The sequence below is a fragment of the Sardina pilchardus genome, chromosome 8 (assembly GCF_963854185.1).
Source record: "Sardina pilchardus chromosome 8, fSarPil1.1, whole genome shotgun sequence".
In the NCBI taxonomy this organism is placed as follows: Eukaryota; Metazoa; Chordata; class Actinopteri; order Clupeiformes; family Clupeidae; genus Sardina; species Sardina pilchardus.
Window position 1 is genome coordinate 7,088,357 of NC_085001.1, and position 24,230 is coordinate 7,112,586.

At 39.7% G+C, this 24,230-nt stretch overlaps 4 protein-coding genes across 7 annotated transcripts; 2 read left to right on the plus strand and 2 right to left on the minus strand.

The window, feature by feature from the left end:
• Window positions 1-867: 867 nt before the first annotated feature.
• On the minus strand, window positions 868-6,552 carry asgrl1 (asialoglycoprotein receptor-like 1). Of its 3 annotated transcripts, none has more exons than XM_062542526.1 (8): window positions 6,398-6,552; window positions 5,564-5,647; window positions 4,999-5,082; window positions 3,768-3,863; window positions 3,493-3,531; window positions 1,912-2,051; window positions 1,679-1,794; window positions 868-1,281 (listed from the first exon to the last, which is right to left on the minus strand). In XM_062542526.1, the coding sequence occupies exons 2-8, from the start codon at window positions 5,643-5,645 to the stop codon at window positions 1,125-1,127; spliced, it is 714 nt and encodes a 237-aa protein (XP_062398510.1). In that variant the 5' UTR covers window positions 5,646-5,647; window positions 6,398-6,552; the 3' UTR covers window positions 868-1,124. The 3 variants fall into 3 exon arrangements, with proteins under 3 accessions (XP_062398510.1, XP_062398509.1, XP_062398511.1); XM_062542525.1 differs by having other exon boundaries at window positions 4,930-5,082; XM_062542527.1 differs by lacking the exon at window positions 4,999-5,082.
• A 1,199-nt stretch (window positions 6,553-7,751) lies between these two features.
• LOC134088535 (cytochrome c oxidase subunit 6A, mitochondrial) lies at window positions 7,752-10,330 on the plus strand. Its single transcript, XM_062542528.1, has 3 exons — window positions 7,752-7,884; window positions 8,679-8,833; window positions 9,958-10,330. Exons 1-3 carry the CDS (start codon window positions 7,788-7,790, stop codon window positions 10,045-10,047), a joined length of 342 nt encoding a protein of 113 aa, XP_062398512.1. The 5' UTR covers window positions 7,752-7,787; the 3' UTR covers window positions 10,048-10,330.
• Window positions 10,331-14,454: 4,124 nt separating this feature from the next.
• Window positions 14,455-18,366, minus strand: LOC134088536 (phospholipase A2, minor isoenzyme-like). 2 transcript variants are annotated; one of them, XM_062542530.1, is made up of 6 exons: window positions 18,182-18,366; window positions 17,250-17,270; window positions 17,112-17,164; window positions 16,807-16,954; window positions 16,209-16,342; window positions 14,455-16,005 (listed from the first exon to the last, which is right to left on the minus strand). In XM_062542530.1, exons 3-6 carry the CDS (start codon window positions 17,158-17,160, stop codon window positions 15,791-15,793), a joined length of 546 nt encoding a protein of 181 aa, XP_062398514.1. In that variant the 5' UTR covers window positions 17,161-17,164; window positions 17,250-17,270; window positions 18,182-18,366; the 3' UTR covers window positions 14,455-15,790. The 2 variants fall into 2 exon arrangements, with proteins under 2 accessions (XP_062398514.1, XP_062398513.1); XM_062542529.1 differs by lacking the exon at window positions 17,250-17,270 and having other exon boundaries at window positions 18,182-18,364.
• Window positions 18,367-19,192: 826 nt separating this feature from the next.
• LOC134088538 (phospholipase A2-like) lies at window positions 19,193-24,123 on the plus strand. The gene is made up of 4 exons (XM_062542533.1): window positions 19,193-19,236; window positions 21,921-22,077; window positions 23,348-23,475; window positions 23,869-24,123. The coding sequence occupies exons 1-4, from the start codon at window positions 19,194-19,196 to the stop codon at window positions 23,997-23,999; spliced, it is 459 nt and encodes a 152-aa protein (XP_062398517.1). The 5' UTR covers window position 19,193; the 3' UTR covers window positions 24,000-24,123.
• Window positions 24,124-24,230: the final 107 nt, after the last annotated feature.

Here is a 24,230-nt window from a genome sequence, read left to right on the forward strand (position 1 = left end):
GTGTGTGTGTGTGTGTGTGTGTGTGTGTGTGTGTGTGTGTGTGCTATCTGATGTGTGAGGCTTTAAAGATTCATTCATTCATTCAACCTTTATCTATCCTCGGAGGGTCATTGAAGGTAGCCCTCATTTTCAATGAATCCGAGATTACAGAAATAATGAAGTAATGAAGTAACAAGATATGTTAAAAAGAGCATAGGTCTAGGCCTATAAATAAAACAAAGTAAAATAAATAAATAATAAGACAACATTACATTATAGAAGAGGAAGGGAAAAAATATTAGAATTATTATAAGAATAATTATGATAATAGGCTAAAGACATTTACTGCAGGCACAAATTGTCATAGAAAGGTTTGTGATTACAGATCTGAAATGGTGAAAGTATGGAGTTATTTTTTATTCCAGGAGATAAGGGCACCATAACAAAAGGCCGACTTTCCAAACTCAGTGGATACGGGGAACCTTGAGCATCAAGATTTGGTCTGATAGGGACCAGAATTCCACATAAGCATGTCTGAAATATAGCCTGGTAATTTCCCAACAATGCCTTTGTAAGATATATCAATGATTTTCTCCTCAGTTCTGATTGATGTAAACAGATGTTAAGCAATAGGCCTATATCTTACTGTCATCCAGACAAAGTCTTTTCAGGGAAGACCTTGAACATTTCAGTTATAAAATATTCCAGCATAATTCTGCCCATATTTAAACCGTATTTCTCCATAGAGGAAGAGCAGGTGCTAAAATGGCAAACAGCATTAGCTTGGTGCTTGGCAACACATGCCAAAGCACATGCACAATCACTCACGCACGCATGCACGCTTGTACACAAACACAAAGTCATAATAACGATTGTAATCGAAGGAAATTGTCAATACATTTTAAAGTTTTAATATGAGTTTAACACCAGTATACTAGACTTTTGACCCATACAGCTATTATATAAGAGCATTTTGAAACACACCAGCAAACAATTTCTTCAGTTTTATCTGTTGCATTTAATGCAAATTGTGTAACTTAAGCAACATTCATTTGGTTCTAACAAAATCATTACAACGTTTCTCCTTATATGGAATATATTGGGAGGTGATGCATATGTGACTGCAGATATGCTGGACATTATTGTCATTTTACTTTAGCTTCACATATGTAATAGTAATTCAGGGTGCAATCAGCGTCATTCCATCTTCTTAAGCCATTTTTTATCTCTGGATGGAGCTGGGCACAGTCCTCTCCGTTCACACGCACATGCCAATCGTCCGGTTGCCCAACATCCCAAAATCTGGTTAGAGAAGGAGAAAGTTAATATATTGTGTGGCAGTATGGAAAGGTCATTTGTATGGTAGGAGCAGGCTTCACTCAGTCTCTTATGGGGGTTTTTGAAAGTGCTTACTCAGAAAATGAAAAAGGCCGCAGGAAGGCGTTAAGACGAAACGTGTCTGTGCAATAAAATACGTTTATATGCAAAGTGCGGCCTTTTTCCTTTTCTGAGTATGGAAAGGTCAACCATATCTGATGGCTCTTTAGGCTATAGATCTGTCAAGTTCACCGCATGTCTACCTGTAAGCTTGAAGACATAAATCTGCCCTCCTCTGATATTCCACCTGATACTTGTGACACATACAGTACTGTGTTTACTCGTAAATTCGCACACTTTTTCTTCAGCAGCATTCACTTACTTTGGCGTAGATTCAAAGTCTGTACCATCAACTAAGGTCCAATTGCCTTCATGTCCATATTCCACCAGTCCAATCCAGTACATGTCTTTTGCGCTTGCAAACTCTGTCATGTACTCCTGGAGAAGTAGTATATTCTATGAGTAGGCCACTTTAAAAAGTCTTGTATTTTTCTGCATACATGTATTTGCGGTGCCATGTGAAAGGTGAATCTCATGTTCACACAGAACTCTTACCATTTCCCTCAAAGTGTTAGGGACAAACAGATGTCCCTGTTGCTCAATGCATCTCAGCTCTGCACTGTTCCAGTTGGTTTTCTCAGTCGACAAGTAGTAGCAGTGGTCTTCAAAGTACAACCAGTCATCGTGACAGCCCCCTGTGGTTGTGAAAAAAAAACATTTCAAGATGGAGAATACCCTTGTGCCTAGCACAGACCGCATAATGACAGAATATTCCTTATTCTGGTACATGACAGTGAATATCAGAAAACTGAAACAACAGTGATGCAAAATTAGGGAGCTGTATGGTCTGTACATTCCAACACATTCAATATATGCAATTCTCCTTATTGATTACATAATAATCAATATATTATGTGATATTAACAATAATAATAACATCATACAACTCTACATGGCTAAGATCAAGGAGATGGTAGTGGATTCCACAGGTCTAAGCCTGCTCTGCTGCCAGTCTCCATTGAGGGAGTCATTGTAGAAGTGATAAACTACAAGTATCTGAGGATACACCAGGACAATAAACTGGTCAGCCAACACCGAAGCACGAAAGGGCAGAGCCCACTGTACTTCCTGAGGAGGCTGCAGTCCTTTAATGTCTGCAGCAAGTTCCTCTACATGTTTTAGCAGTCCTCTTCTATGCTGTGTTGTTTTTGGGGAGGAAGCACTAAGAAGAGGGATACTGGGTGACTGGACAGGCCGGTAAGGAAAGCTAGCTCTGCGGTGGGCACTGAACTGGAGCGCATCGCTTCAAGATCAGAAAAAGGACCCTGAACAAACTGTTCTACATTTTGGACAATGACTGTCATCCACTCCGCAGCACCATCGCAAAGCAGAAGACCATGATCAGCTCAAGACTATGCACACTGCCAAGCTCAACTGACAGACTGAGGAAGTCATTTGTCCCCAAGGGCCAAGGGGCCATACAACTTTACAATGCTTCACAAACGGGAAGAGGAGAGATAGACTATAGTCTGTCTGCCTCTTCACCTGCTCCATCACTTCCACTACATCCTATAGCAATGTTTGTGTACTGACTGTCCACTGGCCCACGGTCGCTGACATTGTTTACTGGCTATATTAGCCCATATGAGCAGCCAGTCCCTCCTTCCTGCATGCAGCCTGGACTGAGGCCTAACTTGCACATAATGTAATGCCATATTTTCAAACGCTATCCTTGCATTGCTATAGTTTTATTGTCCATATGTAATGCCTAGACTTTATCCTTGCGCTGTTGGTATTATTTGCATGCCACCATGACACTCACTCTCATAGAGCACCTACCACGTATCTATCTATCTATCTATCTATCTATCTATCTACCATGTATACTGAACCACAGGGTCAGTTCCTGCCCTGCCCTGCCACTGCAAGCTTCATGCTTATACATCCCTTGGGACATTCATGTGGATTTTGTATCTAGTATATTTTATTGTGCACATTTTTCATGTGGATTTGTTATTCTATCATCCTGTATGTGTATGCTGTGATGTCTTTAAGCTATTGTGACCTTAAATTTCCCCTTGGGGATCAATGAAGTATATGGTATGATACACACAGAATATTCTGCTGAATACTTACCTTGCTCCTCCACAAAATGTGGGGCCAAATCTACTTCACCTGTGTGTTTGAGATATAGGGATAAGACATAGAATGGCATATGATTAGAGCTGTGATGATCTCAATTCAGCAAATACACTTGGGAATGCTCAGAAATACACTCATTAGTCTAACACTAATAAAAAAAAATACCATGACAAAATGACCTGTCAATGCATTTAACATATTGATAATATAGAAATAATCTACGACATATCTGAATGTGATGTATAGCCAAATGGATTTGGAGCACTGACCATGCTGCGGAGACTTAGCTGGGAATGGAGAGTTTTGAGACCTCGCTGCAGACAGGTAGATCTTGATTTCTTCAACACCTTGGTTGAGCTGAGAGACTGAGAGAAAACAACACAATGAAGAAATATAGAAAGATTTTTACTATTTGAATATGTGGGAGCCTTTTTTTTTTCAAAATTAGGTCCTATGTTCCCACACCTTTTTCATATATTTGTATCAGAATTGATCACCCTTTCTTCCAATTTGGTAGCCAACTACACCCAACCTATTATCCAGTAGCATTGGACTACAGATAGTTTATAGCTAAATCTGGTGCGCCCATTTCTTTGCAAGCATTTAATGTACAGTAAGTGCACATTGCGCACGAACGCACGCACGCACACACACACACACACACACACACACACACACACACACACACACACACACACACACACACACACATACACACACAAACACAAACAAACGTTCGCATTATCTATCTCTCTCACACACTCACTCACACACACACACACACACACACACACACACACATACACACACACACACACACACACACACACACACACACACACACACACACACACACACACACACACACACACACACACACACACACACACACACATGTTCTTTCAGATAAACAAACTAAGCTAAGCAGCACAGAGGCCTAACATTGACTAGTTTCCTTTCAGATCAGTCGAATGAAGCGCAGACACTGGACGCAAACCATAGTTTGCAGTGCAGCAATACTGGAAAGTTGAGTTGGCGTAGAGGTGGTCCTGGGATGCTTCCAGCCCTCTGGGGGCTAATAGACTCATGGAGTATGTAGGAGTAGGGATGCATATTGCATACGTAGATGTATGTGATTGTATTATGTACTGTGTGTGCATTTGTACTTATCTTTGTTTGTCTGACAAACTCTGACTTAAGGAAATGAAAACAAGGGTTCGGCATCTAAGCTCTCAGCAGAAACCCTTTTTGATCCGCCTATTTTATTTTGTCTTGTATTGATTGTGATTGAGATGATTTTGGCTGAAAAAAAATCATTCATTCATTCATTCATTCATTCCGTGAAAGTGCTTCCAATAAGCACTATATGTTACACAACTATATGTTTATGAATGTTTCAATTTTTGAATAGTGTGATATAACACAAATTACCATGTATGTGTGCGGAAGTGCAATTTAGAACCATGCAGTCTGAAGGTAACAGACAGGTATTTAGCCTACATTTAATTCCAGTGACCATCAGAAGGATTAGTAAGAGAAGGATCAAAAGGCCATACAGGACATATGCCACTCTATTCTGTCTGCCTGAAAGAGAGAGAGAGAGAGAGAGAGAGAGAGAGATAGAGAGAAAGAGAGAGAGAGAGAGAGGGGGGGGGGGTTATTAGATCTTGCACTTTTTTCCTGACTTCAAAGCAGAACAGACACAGTGTAGACACTGCCAAGGAATTTTGATAAGCTGTTGAGGACAGTGCAGACTGGCTAGCTATGATGCTGCTGACTGACCACTTCATTGCCTTCAGTCTTTATGTGGCAAAAAAGCATGAAACATTTTCTGGTTGGTTATGGTATGGTTATGTTGCTTAGCAGACAAAGCGACATACAAACAAAAACAAAACAATAATTAAAAATTTAGAAATTGATCAGACTAGTGTCGACTAAGGAGAATAGCAACATAAACAATAAACAGTATCACTAAGCACAGCTAATGGAAATAAACAATGACTAAATTGGAGAATAGTAAATAAACAAGTCCAATCAATATGATCAAGTAGCCTACATCACCTACCTTTTAGAGGAACCAGTGTTTGGTCATGATGAAGATTTTCTGTATCTGATGAGCTGAATCTGTCATAGTTCACACTCTCCATTACTGAAAAAATATATTATCATACCAGGTCATGTTTCAAACCAATGTTTATTTGATCGCAATACAGTTCATGTATAAAACAATGTCCATGGGCATGAAATGCATGTTAATCAGAACTAGTCTGACAGAGTTGACTTAAAACAAACAATTGGAAATTGGCCACATGGAATGATTAACTTCACTTTGAACATTAAGTTCAAAATGGTGAGTCTATTCTGAATGCTACAATCTGGAAATGTAGGCTACAGTAGCTTGATGTATATAAGGTTTTATCAGTTTGGGAATGATTTCAGAAGTATTTGAGTTCATGTGAATGTGTGAACAATTACATTTTAATATTTTAGACACATGAAAATATATCTAAATTATATAATGTCTTAAAATGTAATTTATCTTTCGATATAAGTGACCCTGGCAACTGATATGTATTTTATGATATAGAATTGTGTCATAAAATACATGTAATTGATTGAAATGTCATGGATATGGTCAATAAAAAAAAGATATTAGTTGATAGTCATACTCATTTTACATTCTTAGACAATAATATGTGACAGTAATATGTATACATTTCTTTTTTACAAAAATAGTGCTTTTGACCCACATATTTTGGAAAGCAAATACAGTAACAGTATGTGGCTGTGCAAAACTATGCCTCACCAGAAAAAAAAAAAAACAAGAAAATCAATTTTGATATTCTGAACATCATTTCAAAGACACAGAACCCTGTAAAGTATAATACTCGTCACTCACCACCCAATTTTTACATGAATCCACTCACAGTCTTCGTGTCCCTGTAGCTGTGTGATGTACCTGGGCCACAGTGGAATCAATATGTCAGTGTTGTCCTTCTGTCCTGACCCCAATAACACTCTTCCACAGAACTGTACACGTAGGCTTCTGTGAACCTGTCCATTTTGGCAAAGGACAGTTAGGGGCCATGACGCAAACAATCAGTGGTGTATGCATGAACTTATCTGAAATTGTACAATAGCCTAAGTAGGACAAGGATTTGATCAATAATTTGATCAGTGAGAATTGCATTATTATTTTATTACGATTTTCTGCTATTACTATTTCTAATTTGCCATTTCAGTTGAATGGTGTGTGTACCTCTTTGTTTTTCCTGTAGCCTACAGTATGTGTGTATGAGGACTCTACTGCAAACAAAATCTATGTGCAAATAAACATCCACCCACACTGGAGAAAAAACTTCCATTGTGAACACCCCCGTAACTTGAACTTGAATTTGAACTTGAGAATGAATTTAGACTTCTGAAGCATATCATCAGCACAGTTTTTGCTGCAATTAAACCTTTTTCTACTTTCACCATGTCATATTTAAGTCGTCCAATATCTTCTTAGCAACTCATTCATAATTCAATGATATCTGTTACTTAAAATCATGAATGTCAAACAGCATGCCAAAAGTGTGCTCATCATTCTACAATGATAACTGCAATCAGCCGTCTGTCAAATGAGCGCTTGGATTACAGAATCTGATTTTACATTTGTGCACCAGTTTGATCTGTATAAGATCTTTATTTTATGTATTGTTGTAACATTTACAATTGTGTTTATGCTTTTCAGATATGAAAGTGGCAGGGACTTTGTAGGCCCTACATGAAACAAGAAGAAATGTGGCAAGGCAAGCAAAGCAGAGGAAACAGGGCGTACACACCAATCAGGAAGAAATAAACTTTTATTACACAAGGTTTTTTAATAATGCATGCGCTCAATTATCTCTGACACAATCAGGATATATAAAAAGCAACATATATGAGCCTGAGAACATGCATATGCATGCCCATAAATTATGTACGGCTAACACATAATATGAATAATAAGGAATATGTAGCCTAACATGTAAACCATTGTATATAAATATGCCTATTCAACTGGTGTTACAGTAATGCACCAAGCCTGCAAACTGCCAACAAAAAACACAGAAGAAGAAGAAGAAGAAGTGTTACAGTAAAAGATTGCTGGGAAGTGGATATTATTGTTTAATGCCACCTCCAGTCCATTTAGAGGCGCTCCTTTTCACTGGCCTATCAACCAAAGACATTCTTAATGAAAAGAAAAAAACAAAACGACGTGACATCATTTCCGTCTCTCAAACCTCTCAGTTCAATCATCGAAGATGGCTTCTCTCGGGCGTCTATCTCAAGCTCTTTTGCGGGCTCCCTTGTCGCAGACCCGTCAATTTTCAGCAGCAGCTCACGGACATGGAGAACCAGGTGGATGTTCTAATGAAAATGTTTTGCTAGCCAGATTTTAGTTATTTCACTTTTGTAACTTTTTGTTCACCGTTTTGACCTTGTCCGCTAGGGAGCTTTGGTAGCGTTAGTTAACTGCTTTAACTCAGAGGCTAACTTAGCATGCCCGACTTATTGCTTATTTATACATAACGTTAGTTTCTGCGTGTAACTGTCAACGTAGTGTCATGAGTTAATCCATGTTGACTGTTACTTGTCTGGTTTGCTGTGTTGAAAGGGTAAACTGTGAAGATAATGAGAACGTGTACAAATAACTGTTGGGGTATGTCAGTGCATGGAAGCTCAAGGTTTCTTGCTTCACCTAGCATGCTAGTTCGCCAGCTCACTGTAACATTAGCCGTGAAAGGCTTTCAGAAACCAGTTAGCTTGCTAGCACCATCCTTGACCCTAAATGAACCGCAACAGGGGTGATATTACAGTTGTCTGTACATAACGTTACAGACGTTTGCTTCCCTCTAAAAATCTTGACACTTACACAAACCCTTGATGAATTGAGTCACTTTACCTTAGCTTCATACAGTTAGCTTTGTGAAATATGAAAGTACAGTAACTTGACCTCGCTATGTTCCATAATGTCTACTAAACTCCTCAGGCTAACGTTGGGTAAAATGGGGTCATGATAAATATTCAGCCTTATTTGTGGTAATTGCTAGGCCTAATACCTAGAACTGTATGTCAGTTTAAATTCTCTGTTTACGTTGTTGCTTGCTGGACATTTGTAGACATATAGTGTTGTTTTTTTTCTGTCGCTGTAGGAGCAGCAAAGACGTGGAAGATCCTTACTTTTGTTATTGCTTTCCCTGGAGTTGCTGTATGCATGTTGAATATGTACCTCAAAATGCAGCAGCACAAATTGCATCATGAGAATCCTGAATTTGTTGCCTACAGTCATCTGCGCATCCGCAACAAGGTGAGATAAAGGCTAGTCAGCAAAAATGCCTTGTTGTATGATGTATGAGTGACTTTTTAGGGGGAAGTTTAATGCTTGAAGTGTTGCATTAAATTCTTAACCAATCCTTTCATAAGTGCAGCAGACATGTCTTTTGTAAAAGAAGATTTTAAGTGCTGTGTTATTGGTTGTTTTGAAATGGATGCTCCTTTCCACATGGACCTACAGAGCAACTTCCAGTTTAGTTCACGTTCATCTGGGTTCACCCATGCTAACTTTCGTTGAGGAGATTGAATAAATGACTGTGTTGCTATATGAAAATTACCCTTCTAAGATGCACTATTCTCAAAGAGTTAGGGATATCTGGCTTTCAGGTGAAATGTAAAGCCCCCCTCGGTAGGATTATCTATATTTCCCCCTCTGTTGGAGAAGTTGTACTTGCTATTTCACATTAACTGTGGGGAAAAAAGTAACAGTAAAGCACATGGACATGGCGAGAAGCGGCAACGCACCTGCAGTTAAATTATCTGAGCAGTCACAGCCACACACGTTAAAATTACGATATAAACGGTAGAGGACTGTATCGTACGATAGACATTTTTCTGTCGTTCAACATCGCACAGCACTACCGGGACGATAAGTCCCAATGTTGCAAGGTTGCTTTTCCACCTGGGGAGGCTAGGGGAGAAGGGAAAGTCACCATTTTCACCGGAACAGATCATTTAATCATCCAAATGATCTCTAAATGGGTTTATTGCGTTGAAATGGTTGCCAAGTTCCCCTTTAAGGTTTCAGTACACAAAGTACTGAAACATTGAACTGTTGGACATGCACATTCAAAATTGTAGAGCAGGTAACATTAAGTTCACCTGTGTTAACCTTTGTGAGTAGTGTACCTTTGTGTTTACATTGGAAGACCGCACAGATCTGTGCTTGTGCTTCTTTCAATGGGCAATATTCTATCGAATCAACAAGTCAGCTGTTAGTATTTTGACAATGGTGCCCCAACAATGAAGACATGGAAAACAGTGCTATTGTTATCTTGCTATCTAGTCTGATCGATAAGTCTGAAGTGACTCCCCATTTTGGTCAGACTTTTTGTGGTGTTGTCCTAAAATGTCTTAATTCAATTTTGTATTGTCCAGCGCTTCCCTTGGGGTGATGGCGTGAAGTCCTTTTTCCATAACTCCGAAGTCAATGCCCTCCCAGACGGGTATGAAGAACATGACGAGTAACTGGGATGCGGTACATCTTATCTTCACCCTTAAACTGGGACCACAGTCCCCTTCCCCCCACCCCCCATACTTTTGGGCCACAACCCAGCTTGGACCACACTCCTTCTTACAGTTTACTTAAACCTCATGTTTGAGACCTCTTGAATTTAAAAACTTTCTGTTTACCTCTGTGCTTTCTGTTAAATGAGAAGCACACCATGGAAATAGTTACATTTCTTCTGGACCATCCTGACACATTCTCAGCTTAAACGTATGTCAAATAAATAAACATATTTAAATTCTGGATTGGTGTTTTCTGTTATCAGTTCACATTTTCAGTTTCAAGTTTACTTTTGACTAGATGAGGAAAATGTTGTCAGAATGTCAGTGATTATTGCACTTGCAATTAGCTCTAAACTACATTCTATGGGAAAGTATGTTCCCTATAGACTTTACTGTGACTGAGCCACATAATACTAAATAGGTGTCGTACTGATACAAACATCTGATCTTGCAGTCATTGTTGAAAGACTATAGGATGTAAAACACATCAAGATCACATGACTAAACGGTAATCATCCGCTAGTGCGCTAGTTTTTTTCTTTTTGTGACTAAAGAACTCCATGTTGCCAGGACATGGATTAATGACGTACCTGGCCAAGATGATCTGCATAATATAATGAAAGGGGGACTGTGAAACATTAATAGACTCTGGTCTGTCTTTCTCTGAATTTTCAGTTTCATTTGTCAATGCTGACATCTGCAGAACTTCCTTTTGTTTCAGAATACAGCGCTACAGTGATGGTCTCTACACTTGACTTTTCTAGTTTGTTGTTTTTTACAGAAAAGGAAATTGTGATTTGTGGTTGCTTACAGTTCTATAAGCTTATGAGTTTTGCTGTGCTCTGTAAGGGGAGACCGCATTAGTGATGTATCACATCTATGTCTTTGAACGGCATTTGTAACCCTAAAGGTATTACACATATTGATGAAACATTAAGGATTTCCCAACAGAATAAGTTGCACAATATCATTGTGAAATGGTATGATTGTTGATCTTTTCAACATCAATTAGACTGCATATGTTTTAGTTCAAATATGTATCAGTTGTGTGTAAAGTGAACAGAACCAGTGGTGGGAAACGGAGCAATGCAAGATGTCACCATATGGCTTATGCCACTGTGAGAGAAAAGTTCATAGTTGAGACACTGAGATACTAAGCAAACATCTAAGTATTTCAACTTAGTTTATCAGAATTTTCAGATAGTTTGTGGCTGATTCTTTTTTCTCAAATGGCAGAAACCAGATTCCGTAGAGATCTCATCAATTGTAAACAAAGCACTCACTGAGAACTTTTTATTATTATTACTTTTTTACTTTACCAGACACATGGGGTTATGTTCACAAAAACCTTCTGTAATTATGCTTACCTTCCATATCCACAGTAGCCTACATGATCTAAATCCGCCCCAATATCTTGACATCAGTGTCTTCTCAGGCAATTACATTAGGGCTGCAACTAATGATCATTTTGAGTCGTGTAATCAACAGTCTCGCTCACCCTGCATCTGGTGTCAAATCTGCCGATTTTCTCATGTAATTGATTAGTTGATCGATAAAATGTCAGAATATGGTGGAACATTTTTTATTATTGTTTTCCAAAGCCCAAGATTGTCCTCAAATGCCTTGTTTTGTCCATACACTAAAGGTATTTAGTTCACTGTCATAGGAGTAAGCAAAGCTGAAGATATTCAAGTCTAAGAAGCTACAATCAGATAATTTCTATGTATTTTCCATAAAAATGACACCATCCGATTAATATATATTTTTTAAATAGTTGGCGATTAATTTAATTGTCAACAACTAATAGATTAATCAATTAATTGTTGCAGCCCTAAATTACATAATGCCAAAGATTGTTTCATTAAAGAAAACATTCTTACACACACACATACACACACAAACATTCAAACATAACTATGAGTTACAACTAGGGGAACAATTCTTTGGGTTTCCTGGTGAGTATATCACACAAACCTCACAGAGACATATCTGAAAGCAATAATAACAGCTTCATGACTTGGTTGTAGTGTGGCAGCTATATTTGTATTAATTTACGGCACATATTCAAGTTGCCCAATTGCTCCATGTCAGTGCCCACATTGCTCTGTGGGGTTTTCAGTTTTGATGTCAGGACAAGAAGTTCCCCCCTTGCACCATCTGGGAGAGCAGGGTAACAAGCGTCACTAGGAAGACACCAGGGACAAGACCTGTTACATCTGAGCTGCAGACCTCATTAGGTAAGCCATTGTTGGAGTCATCGTATGGGGCTCTGGCAAAGCAATCCACTGCAGCTTTGTCACACATGCAAATGAACATGTCACAGTCATTGTTGCTGGCTGCAATGTACATGTTTGTGAGTGAAAGAGAGGGAGAGAGGATACATTTAAAATGAATCTATGGCAACTTATGACATAATATGTCATGATTAGGCTATAAACAATTAAAATGCACATATAAGCATCATGTTTAAATATAGTTCTTAGGCATTTGTGAAAGAAAGTGTTCAGACAATATGAATACCAAAGTACTATTTTTTGTGAGCGTGTGTGTGTGTGTGTCAGTCAGAAACGGAGATACTCACCCAGGCAGGTTATTGTCTTCTGTTCATTACAATCAAATTCATAGACATTGAAGTAAGGGCTGTCAAAAATGGAGCCACAGGACTCGAGGTTTTGGGCTTTATCATAACAGTCATCGTGGGCCTGGCAGCACCTGGAGAGGGAAGATTATTGACTTCCTCTGCATCTGTACCATTCATTGTCATTTGCACACACCCACACTCACACACACACACACACTCACACACCCACTTTGACACTTTTATTTTGATATTAACGCTATGATGCAGGTTTGGACAGATATGATCAAATACAAAATGATTTGCATCGTCTTCCCTCGAGCATCCTTAATGGAAAAACGGCATATTATTTGAAAAATCATGCAGTATTTTGCTAGTATCTTTGAATTTGACTTTCTTCATCCACATAGAGGCAACCCACGCAAAATAGCACACACACACACACACACACACACACACACACACACACACACACACGCCAACACACGCTGAACCTGTCCATATCATCCACAGCTGTCCCCCCTCCTCCAAGCCCGCAGTAGCAGCCGTAGTCCCAGAAGTCCAGCAGAGGGTCCCTTTCTGGCAGTTTGCACTCCACCATCTGCCTGAACTGCTGGAGACCTCGCTTTTCACATGCTGCCACTGAATAGAGCGAGAACAAAAAAACACTTCCTACTTCATGTAAAAAAATAGCTAAATTCAAGATGTCTTTACAACAGTAATGTTAATGAATGCCTTGTGTGCATTTTGAATAAGTGTAATTGTATCAGAAAGCAAGAGACTTACAAACTGGCAGGACCATGATTAGAAGCAAAGTGGAGAAAAGGTATTTCATGTCACTGTTTAGAAAGGTCAAAGAGGGGAGTTACTGTAGTGATCAGACATCATTTTACGTCGAGTACAGAGCACATGAGATATGAGAAGAGTCTTTGAGAACACGTAGCTCTTCTGAACAGAATATGATATCAAATGTAGATGTAACTTCAATGATATAGTGGCAACCTAAAGACATGAACCTATTGTTTAAATTAATGTAGTGTTTAGTTGATTAATTGAGAGATTTATAGAACTGAATAACCTCTCTTGAAATATACATCTATGAACACATTTCCAGATCAGCGTTTCAAAAGGTAAACAGCCCTACCTGCCAATGGCTCCAAATTGCAAGTGGTGTGTTTTTAGAATAAATGATACGTGCCTCTTAATGCGCCAGCCTCTAACAAATGTTTAACACCATTTTTGTTGCTAACTCAGATTTCAGAATTGCTAAATCCGAATGTGCTCAGCACATTTGTCAAACCTGCGAACAGTTTGAGGGTGTGTGTGTGTGTGTGTGTGTGTATGTGTCCGTCCATCGATTCCTTCCTCATAGCAAAGCTCACCACACACATAAGCTGAGGTTCAGTTTGTTTCTGCCGTTGCCACGAAAGGCAAAGAACAGGTCCCTTAAAATGGATAAATACATTACTTATTCCCTTGGTGGGTATACAATCAAATGAAATATGAGGACACATCATTATATTATGTGGTGAAATGCCACAGGTTATGTGTCTGTTAAACTGGCTTTCTATATGAAACAATTGGATATCCTTAGACTTGTGCCAGACAGTGGGCCTATTTCACAATCACCAATAACAACTGGACAGTGGGTTCAGTGCTCGGATTGCAGACTTAGAGGGTGATAACAGCGGGCTTAGAGTAAAACAAACCATAACTAAGAGATAACATTGTAAATACAGATTTTCTCTGCTGAAAGTAGTATAATTTCACAGCCATGTACTACATAAGACCTTGAATCCACTGCACACAGCAGAGTTTAATAATTCATTTTATAGATTTGCATTACGGTATCATCATTTGTCATCTACCACAAAGACACACACTTTGTATTGGGCTCTCTTGTGTTTGCTTGACAATACTGTGAATACTTATACAGTAGTATACAGTGAGCAGAGTATTTTAACACATGCTAAAGTAGCCTTTGCGTATACGTTTATTTCCTGGTTGGTGGATGCTTGTCTGAAGTTATTGGAGTTCAATCACTAACGTTTGGTAATGACATATGTTAACCACTGGGAACACAACGATAACGATAGGCTTGAAACTTTGTAATCGCTCTCGGAAACACCCCCTATCCGCTGATTGGGCAGAGGTGTGCACTTGCCGGAGTAAACAAAAGTGGAACAAGTATCCCAGACGGAGCACTGAAGGGACAAAGACGTTGAGCGGAAGTGCGTAGACGGGTGGAGTCAGGCTAATTCTAAAGTTGATTAAAAATCAAAATAAAATCATCTTTTGGAAATTGATCTTAATGTGTTAAATAAAAAAAAATAGGAAATAATGGACCTTTAAGGACACCAATTTTCTTTGTGAATGAAAAATGTCTCATAAATAAATAAATGTTTTTCCTTAAAATACATAAGTATTGGAACCCCTGTTAAATTCCCATAGAGGCAGGCAGATATTTATTTTTTAAAGGCCAGCAGTTGTTTCATGAAATCCAGGATACTATGCATCCTGATTAAGTTCCCTTGGCCTTTGGAATTAAAATACCCCCATATTATCACATACCCTCCTTCACCAATGTATTGGTGAGGTGTTTTTTTTTTTTTTTTCAGTTAGTCTAGCTGGTTTGGTTTGCATTGAGCTCAAAGAGAATGAAACCAGCTAATAAACGTTGGATATTTCCTCTTTTTTAAGGCATTAAAATCAATTTCCAAAAGATGATTTTATATTCCTCATTTTAGTCAACTTTAGCATGTGTTCAAATACTTATGAAGCTCACTGTGTTTGCAATATCCTAGAACAGTTACAATTAATTCAGAGACACTTACAATAAATATATAACCTACAGTACATAGCAGTGATCAATAAATACAGGGCCACAAACAAACATCATGAATTACAAAAAAATAAGAACTTTTCAATTCTACATCCTGCTCACTCATACAGTCAATTTCTTTACCACTGTTGGATTGATTACGTCATTTTCTTCACATGAATATCATATTCATCATGATCCTCCTGAGGGCAATGGTGTCCAATAACCAGTGACCGCAGTGACCACCTTCATACAGTATCTGCCCCTCGCAGACAGACCATAGGCTATTGCATTTTCAGCGGTCAATATGAAAGACTCCTCTGTAGTACTGTGAGTAGGAGGAAGGTGAGGGCAGTCATGGGACAGACCGAGATGGAAGGGAAGGGTCCACCCAGAGCGGCGCTGCAGATTTCGCTGGCCACGTTATTGTTGGATGCGTTGTAGGGAGCAACGGCGAAACAGTCGGCCGCCACTCTGTCGCAATCGCAGATGAACATTTCGCACTCATCGTTGCTGGCTGGAGGAGAGACAGACAGATGTTCGAGAGAGAGAGAGAGAGAGAGAGAGAGAGAGAGAGAGAGAGAGAGAGAGAGAGAGAGAGAGAGAGATCGATCACTTACTAGAGAGTAAACATGTCTCAATATGACCATTTTGGACTGTCCTCAATAACCCTGTGCTTGGGCAAGCCTTATTCCCTATTGGTTTTGTCAATTTACTCACACGAGCATGTAACTGTCTTGCTGGTCTCATTGCAGGTGAAGTCATAGCTGTTTGTGTAGGGATTGTCCAAAGCAGAATCGCAGGCGCTGTGGTTCTGAGCCAGGCCATAGCAGTTGTCATGCACCACACAGCACCTGGAAGAATGAAGAAATTTGATCACTTTGATCTCAATATAAACTTGGCACTCTCATCCCAATGTAACTAAATGTAACACTGAAGTCTGGTGTGTTGTGTGCTGTCAGAAAGTGCCTATTTTCAGCCTCTGGAGTCTACATACACACAACATGTAAACTTTCATGAATGATAAAAAGTGAACTGTTTGATCTCCTGATTAAAATAAATGTATGCAAGGGATGATGTGCCACAGATGTGTCATGTACCAGGACTAATGGGCGCCACTAATAGACTAGGTTATGATTTGTGGGGGAATGTGGAATGGAGCAATGTTGCTGAACATACACATAACTGGTTACATAACCATAAATCTGATGATCTGATTAATATCAATGAGAATGTGCCCGAACAACAATTCTCAGGAGCATTGGCCATCAGCACTCGTCAAGATGCCTTGCGGCTATCGCCTATCCTTCCCTCTGACCTGTCCAGCTCGTCAAGCGGTGTGCCTTCTCCTCCAAGCCCACAGTAGCAGCCGTAGTCTGCAAAGTCCAGCACAGGGTTGCTGTTTGGCAGAGTGCACTTGATCATCTCTCTGAACTCGAGCAGGCTGCGCTCAGGCACTGACAAATCTGTGAGAGGATGACAACAAGTTAACATCAGCAAACAAAAATCAGAGAGCTAAGGCCACAATGAATAAAGTACATATTTATTTACTTATTCATACACATAGGTGAATGAATAAATAAACACAGAAACCATTCAAACAAATAATAAAAATGTACTTACAGAGAGGCAAACAAAGGCTGAAGAATAGCAGAGATGGAAGAAGGCTCATTTTCCTGTTTGGAGAAATGATGGGGTTTCAAAAGGTCCTCAGACAATATCATGTTAAATGATAAAGGAATTTGGAAATGCTCAATTTACCAGTCTGAGCTGTGCACTGGACTATTCAGCCAAGAGAAAAGGAAAAAGGTTCTATGAATACCCTAACCAATCAACAAACCATTGGTGAAAACATCAATTACAAGACCAGTTACCAAGGAAAGGCAAAATACAAGTAAAAAACAAAAGGTAAATGAGGACATCTTGTGGCAAAAGACAGTATAGATGTTTTCAAGGCCTACTGTACAGAAATGCAACACTTCCATGTTATGTATGTGAATGTTGCTGATCGTTGTCAGCTTCCAAAAATACTTGATGCCATTTATCTTAATGCTGTTTTTGCAGTGTCATGCTTATTCTCAGAGCTGTTATGGCATATATGTAGCATGGCACTATCAATAACATACTTATCCCATTCACAAGGCTTTTCATGTGTGGAAATGAATTGAGATGAATCTGTTTCTCCGCTAAGTCTGAACAAGAGCACGTAATAGCCAGCATCAAAAGATTACTGTCCTCCAACATGATTCTGTGACCTGGCCGGTTATATGGGAATGAACCCCAAACAAAAGACATCTGTATAGGTAGCGTAGTCTCCTATGATAAATATCCCTGTGGAATCCCAACAGCACAATATCACAGTCATGATGATCAAAGACTCCATTCATTCCTTGCGCTCATAGTATTAGCTTTTGGCAGATGGCCTGTCGGGGTTCGGGTTGGAAGGGCCTGGGAAGAAGAATTTCCGAAACTCTCCCATCTCACATTCTGGATGGAAACAAACTTTTGCAGAAAAGATAGAACTCTATAGACTCTTCCAAGTATAGAATTTGTTTTAGTTTACTTTCCAAGAAATGTAAAAGCTTGCGCCAGTGTTTGTCAACTGTGCATACTTGACAGTGTTTGTTACTCTGTTTTCACAGAGTTCTTGTTTTAATGTTGTTTTAAAGTCAGATAACAAAGAAACAACTTACCCTTTCTTTACAAGAGAATTCCTTTATCCAAGACATACAATTGTGTCAGATTCAGTCGGTGAAGAATAATGTTTGTTGAAAATGTCCACCACCTGGCAGAGTCTGTGAGGATGCTGGTCCACTGGCAGCTATAGTGTCGTCTTTTACCTGTCCCATCATAAGACACCCAATGTTGCTTGCCCGCCCTCTCTCTCTCTCTCTCTCTCTCTCTCTCTCTCTCTCTCTCTCTCTCTCTCTCTCTCTCTCTCTCTCTCTCTCTCTCTCTCAATCTCTGTCATCCTCTCCCAGCTATGCATGTGGTTCCGCCTGCTTGTATCTTAGAACCAGTTTTTCAGCTGGTGGCAACTATGAAGGCACATGTTACGGCACAGTCAACATGTGTTTGTGATATGTGTACACAGCGACAGTCACACCCGTGACCGAAGATACGCTATTCACAAAAAGTTAGGGACCATTTTCAGGTGAAATTTAATGTTTCAGTACAGAAAGTACTGAAACACTGAAATGTTGGGCGTGTATTCAAAAGTTTACAGATCACATTAAGTTGATCTGTAAAGATTATAGTGGATTTTGGTTCGTCCTGAAATTTTAGCTGAAAGCCAAATATCCTTTTGGTAATTAGTGTATACTCTCACCTCACACTTGTCACCTGGATAATGCAAAACATTTTTGAGAAGTTAGTGTCACACACCACACCAAATGTGTGTCAGTCACCCTAACACGAAGTAAAGTTCTGTTAAAAGACATAACATCTAAATGAAAAATAAAAGTAACTTTAAATTCTTTAGCATTATGTGTCAGTATTCCGTATTTTCTATTACATCATATCTTGTGGGACTCAAGATGACGCACCACATGGCTTGGGCCCAGCTTGCAACAGCTTCCCCTTCCCCATGACTCTCGAAATACCCTTTTTTAGTTCCCTTATCACCCCTTATCACCCTCTCTTTCCTGCCCCCTCTCTATAAAACATGTGTCTTTCCTCACACACTCTCTCAATGGGATATCTGACATGATGATGAACTTCTCTAACCTCGCTTTGCTGGTTTTTGCCGGTGAGAATTAACCTTTACCTTCATTGGTGCCACCCATCCTCTCACTCCTCTCACTCTCGCCTTTCACCTTCTTTGTCTTTCTTAGTCTACAGTATGTCTGACATATTTGCCTTATCCTCGTTTGCCTTTCATATATCCAGACTGTATGCTGACCCTAGGGGATCACTTATCTGAAACCACTTTTTAATGAAAAAGTAGTTAAAATAGTTACATATCTACATATATTTGTTTATTCATCTTTACGGTGTGCGTTCAGTGGTTGTTTCTTGTTAATAGTCTGCTGCTTTCTTCTGAAATCATACTTGTGTGCCCACTTCCAGCTACATGTATAGCTTGAAATCAATAATCGTATGTTTGTGTTCATGTATTTATCCTTGATTATGGACAATTGCACATCTCAAGAGGAGTGGCATCATGTCCACTTGTACAACTTAAAGTTTACTTGGATAACCTAAAACGTTCCTCCTCTGTTCACCAACAACATTCTGATGCTGAACAAGTGACATAGCCTCAGATGACAAGACAGTTTCACAACTACGGCATTAAATCCAGGGTCATCGTGGAAGACAGTAACGCCTATAGAGATGCTGTTGTTTGCACAGAATGTTCTAGACGCCTGCATTCCTGAGTATTTGTATCTGTATCTGATCTGATGCAGTGCTCTGGCAGCTCTGGAACTCAGAACAGCACTTTAATTATCATCCAGACAATGCCCCAAGTACATAATAGACACAGAGTAACGTGCACTGGAATATGCTACACAGAAGAATATGCTACTGCCGTATTTCAAAATTGTGTTTTATGATTTATGTTATCTAGTGGAAGACTATTACACTGATATTAAAATAAATAAATAATAATAATAACAACTAGATGTACCGCAAAGCGATACACAATATGACCGCCGCTCAGTCCTGCACATTCTCTCCGCAAATATCAATCACGCTTGTGTTTCCATCGCCTACTCCATCCCTACTGCAACTTTTATGTATGTAAATGAGTGTGTGCATGTGTGCGCTTGCTTTTGTGTATGAGTGCTTCTCTGTCTAGTGTGAGTGTGTGTCTGCTTGTGTGTGTGTTTAATGTGTCTCTGAGTATATGTTCACTGTGTTCTCTGCCGTCACTGTCACTCCAATATCAGATAACACACACACACACACACTCACATGCGCGCGTGTGCACACACACACACACACACACACACAAACACACATACACAGGCACACACTCACACACACACACTCGCACACACACACACACACACACACACACACACACACACACACACAAACACACACACACAGGCACACCCAGAGAGAGAGAGAGAGAAAGAGAGAACACACACAGAATACACACAGATAACACAGACACAGAGAGAGAGAGAGAGAGAGAGAGAAAGAAAGAGAACACACACAGAACATGCACATACACACATATACACACATGCAAACACACAGATGGGCACACAGAAACGCACCCACACACTATAGTACATCACACACACACTCACTTCTCAGCTCCGGTGGTCTCACAAAATGTACTCAAAGATGTGTGTGTGCATGTGTGTGTGTGTGTGTGTGTGTAGGTGTGTGTGTGTGTGTGTGTAAGGGTGTATGTGTGCATTCGTGTGGGCGTGTTTGTGCATGTGTTTGTATAATGTTTTATGTACATGTGTGTATGTAGTGGTGCGTGTGTGTGTAGGTATGTGTGTGTGTGTGTGTGTGTGTGTGTGTGTGTGTGTGTGTGTGTGTGTGTGTGTGTGTTCCTGCATGTTTGTTGCACCCAGAGCAACCATTCTCTTTTAAAACATATTTGGAAACTAGTTGATTAAAGGTTTCTAATGGTGTCACTTATATGTTTCTAGGACAAAAACTAGCAGAGATTGAGATGTTTGGAACAGTTTTTGAAATCCCCAGGGGGGGATTTAGACTCCAGATAATACCATCATCTACTGGCCGATGGGTATACAGTCCTGAATGTACACATAAATCCATTTATTTTATAGCCCCCCATGGATGAAATTCCACAAAACTTGGCTTACTCCCAGAGGGTGTCAGGTTAATCATACACATGAAATTTGGTGCAGTTCATAACATCTCATCTGAAGATATGGGCAATTAAAGCAATATTTCATTGCATTTTCAATTTTTACACTGGGGGGGCAAATCACAAATGACTGGTTATAAGCTAAGTTGATGCAAGCTCTAGAGAACAACATACCATAAACATTTTGTCATCCTCGGTGCCACGGTTCAGGTAGTTATGTAGGAAAAACTGTCATTTTTGGGCTTCGGGCGGGGGCAGCGCGGGGGTGGAGTGACCCCCGGGGACGAAACGAAAATTTTCCATAGAACTCTACTGGGGCTACATGCCCACCAAGTTTCATGCGCTCCGGTGTTACGGTGTCCCGGGAATCGTTGACGAAAAATGACGGGAAAAAAAAAAAAAAAACTTTGACAACAACTATATGACCGCTTCGCTAGCTACGCTAGCGGAACTATATGACCGCTTCGCTAGCTACGCTAGCGGCGGTCATAATAATAATAATAAAAAAAACAGCAGCTGCTGCAATCTTAACAAAGTGTTACTATTCATCATTATTCACATAATCAATCAATTAAGGACAGATCCATGCAGGCTTTACCATGCTTATGCCCATCTCCCGTCTGCCTCTTCTATACCAGTCTGCAGCGTCCATGGCGCTCATGTGCCCTACAACCTTTTACAGTTTGGGCAGATGATCCAGTGTGCCCAGCCTCAGGTCAACCCTTTCATCTACAATGAGTACGGCTGCTGGTGTGGTCTCGGGGGGTCCGGCCAACCCAAGGACGTTATTGACATGTATGTAGTATACACCCATCCATACAGTGACCATGCAAGAAGATTGCTTTCTGGGTCTAACGCTGAGAGTCTGCTGTGTGTTCCTGTGCTATTGATTCCTATCAGTTGTTCTTTTTTTTAATTATTCATTCCTATCAGTTTTTTTCCATTCCACTCAGTCACATGGCTGGCCTTGTGAAGTGCAACCTTTTCTGAACTGCTGTGAACTTCTTATCTCTACTTTCTATCTCCAATTTCCACCAGCTGCGTATGACAACTGATTTTCTCAGTGGAATGGCGTAATCTATTTTTTCCTTTGAATAGTCAGCTGTTCATTAAGCTGGTGCCTGTATAGGAACCACCTCTTCCTGATTTCAACATCTGAAGTTCTTTTCCAAAACGCTATATCCACCATTTTAATGAATTTTCATAAATATTTTTTTTCAATTTTGTTTTTCAAGTAATTTCAGTGAAACTGTATTGATATTACCTGAAATACACAATTAAATAACATGATTTTTTAATATTTTCAAAAATGGATTTATAGCGTTTTGGAAAAGAGCTCTTCATCTGTTCTCAAAACAGTTGCAAGTTGCGCAGATTGAGTGCAATGTGTGAAAGCCTATGACATGAGGCATTTGTGGAGTATTACTCAGACTCTCAATCTGGTATTGAGTCTGAGGCACTCGAAAAGGTATTTTTTAAAGGTGACATAGAATGGAAATAATTTTTTTCTTCGTTTTCATGAATTATGAGAGGTTGTGCATAAACAAAGAGCTATCATGAACATGAGGCATGGTTGTGCCCTCCTTCATATGAAAATCTTGAACTTAGAAATAGACACTAAAAAATGGGCGATTCAGCAAAACTGCTTGTGATGTCAGACGTCGCAAAGCCATTGAAGTTCAATTGGGGTTGCCAAAGAGGGCGCCATTTAGTCGAACAGACCATTTCAATACCCAGCCTAAATGGTTTTAATTAGTCTTGTAAAATTGCAATTGAGTTTATTTTTTTTAAAATCAAAGTTGAATATATACTATTTTAACATGAGAGAACACAGTGCAATACTCAATTCATCCATTCTATGTCCTCTTTAAAAAGCCTTTATTAAACTTGGCTAAACATTAAAAATATGCCAACATGTTTCAGCCACCCATGGATTTGTTGGATCTCCTAACTGATGAGCACCGGAGGTATACTTATTGAATATCCACACCCAAGCAGCACTCCTGGATATACGAGTTTATTACTCAGACTCTCTCGCCCTTTGCCTCTCCTTGCCCTTACTCAGGTGCTGCCAGGTTCATGACCGTTGTTACGAGGCCAGCCATAGGCTGCCAGTATGCAGACCCATAATTGATGCGCCCCACATCAAGGTGTATGATTTTACCTGTTCCGACCAACAGGTCAGCTGCCCAGGTGAGAGAGGAGAGCAATTCAAACTGCTCAAATACACTGAAACACTTTGAGCTAAACAACAAATATGCAATGAGTGGAATTTATGTTATTTTTGTGGCCTATTGTATGCTGTAGCAGTAATCAACAGATCATCAGTAGCAACAGGCACAAACCTGACCGTATCTTAATCATAACCTCAAACTTTTCTGAAGTCGATTTGTTTTCCAATAAGTACTTAATCTTAACTGTCTTCAAGAGAGTATTGACTTGCTCATCAAAATGCTATGCTGTCCAGTATGTCAGAGGCTACAGATATAATACGCATTTGGTCATGCATGCCGTGTACACGGGTGTGACTTTAGCGATATGCTGTAGGACGAGGTTCACTCTAGCAACCCTTATTTCTGTGTGCAGCCTCTAATGACGCGTGCCAGGCCGCGGTGTGTGAATGCGACCGTGTGGCTGCCCACTGCTTCGCGACGCATGCCGCTTCCTACAACACTGACTACAAGAACCTCAACTCTAAGGAGCACTGCCTTGACTGAGGTCTTCACAAATGTGTCTGTCTGTCTGTCACAGGCCTACTGATCTAAACGCAATAAAACATGTTTGAATACTTTAATGGAGCTGATATTATTTAAAATGTTAATCATTTATGTGTAGAATGGTAAATCCCAAACTGTGTGTATGTGTGCGCACGTGTGTGTGTGTGTGTGTGTGTTTATTCAGAAATACAGTACTTCAAGCATTAGATTAACTCTCTGAATAAGGATTGA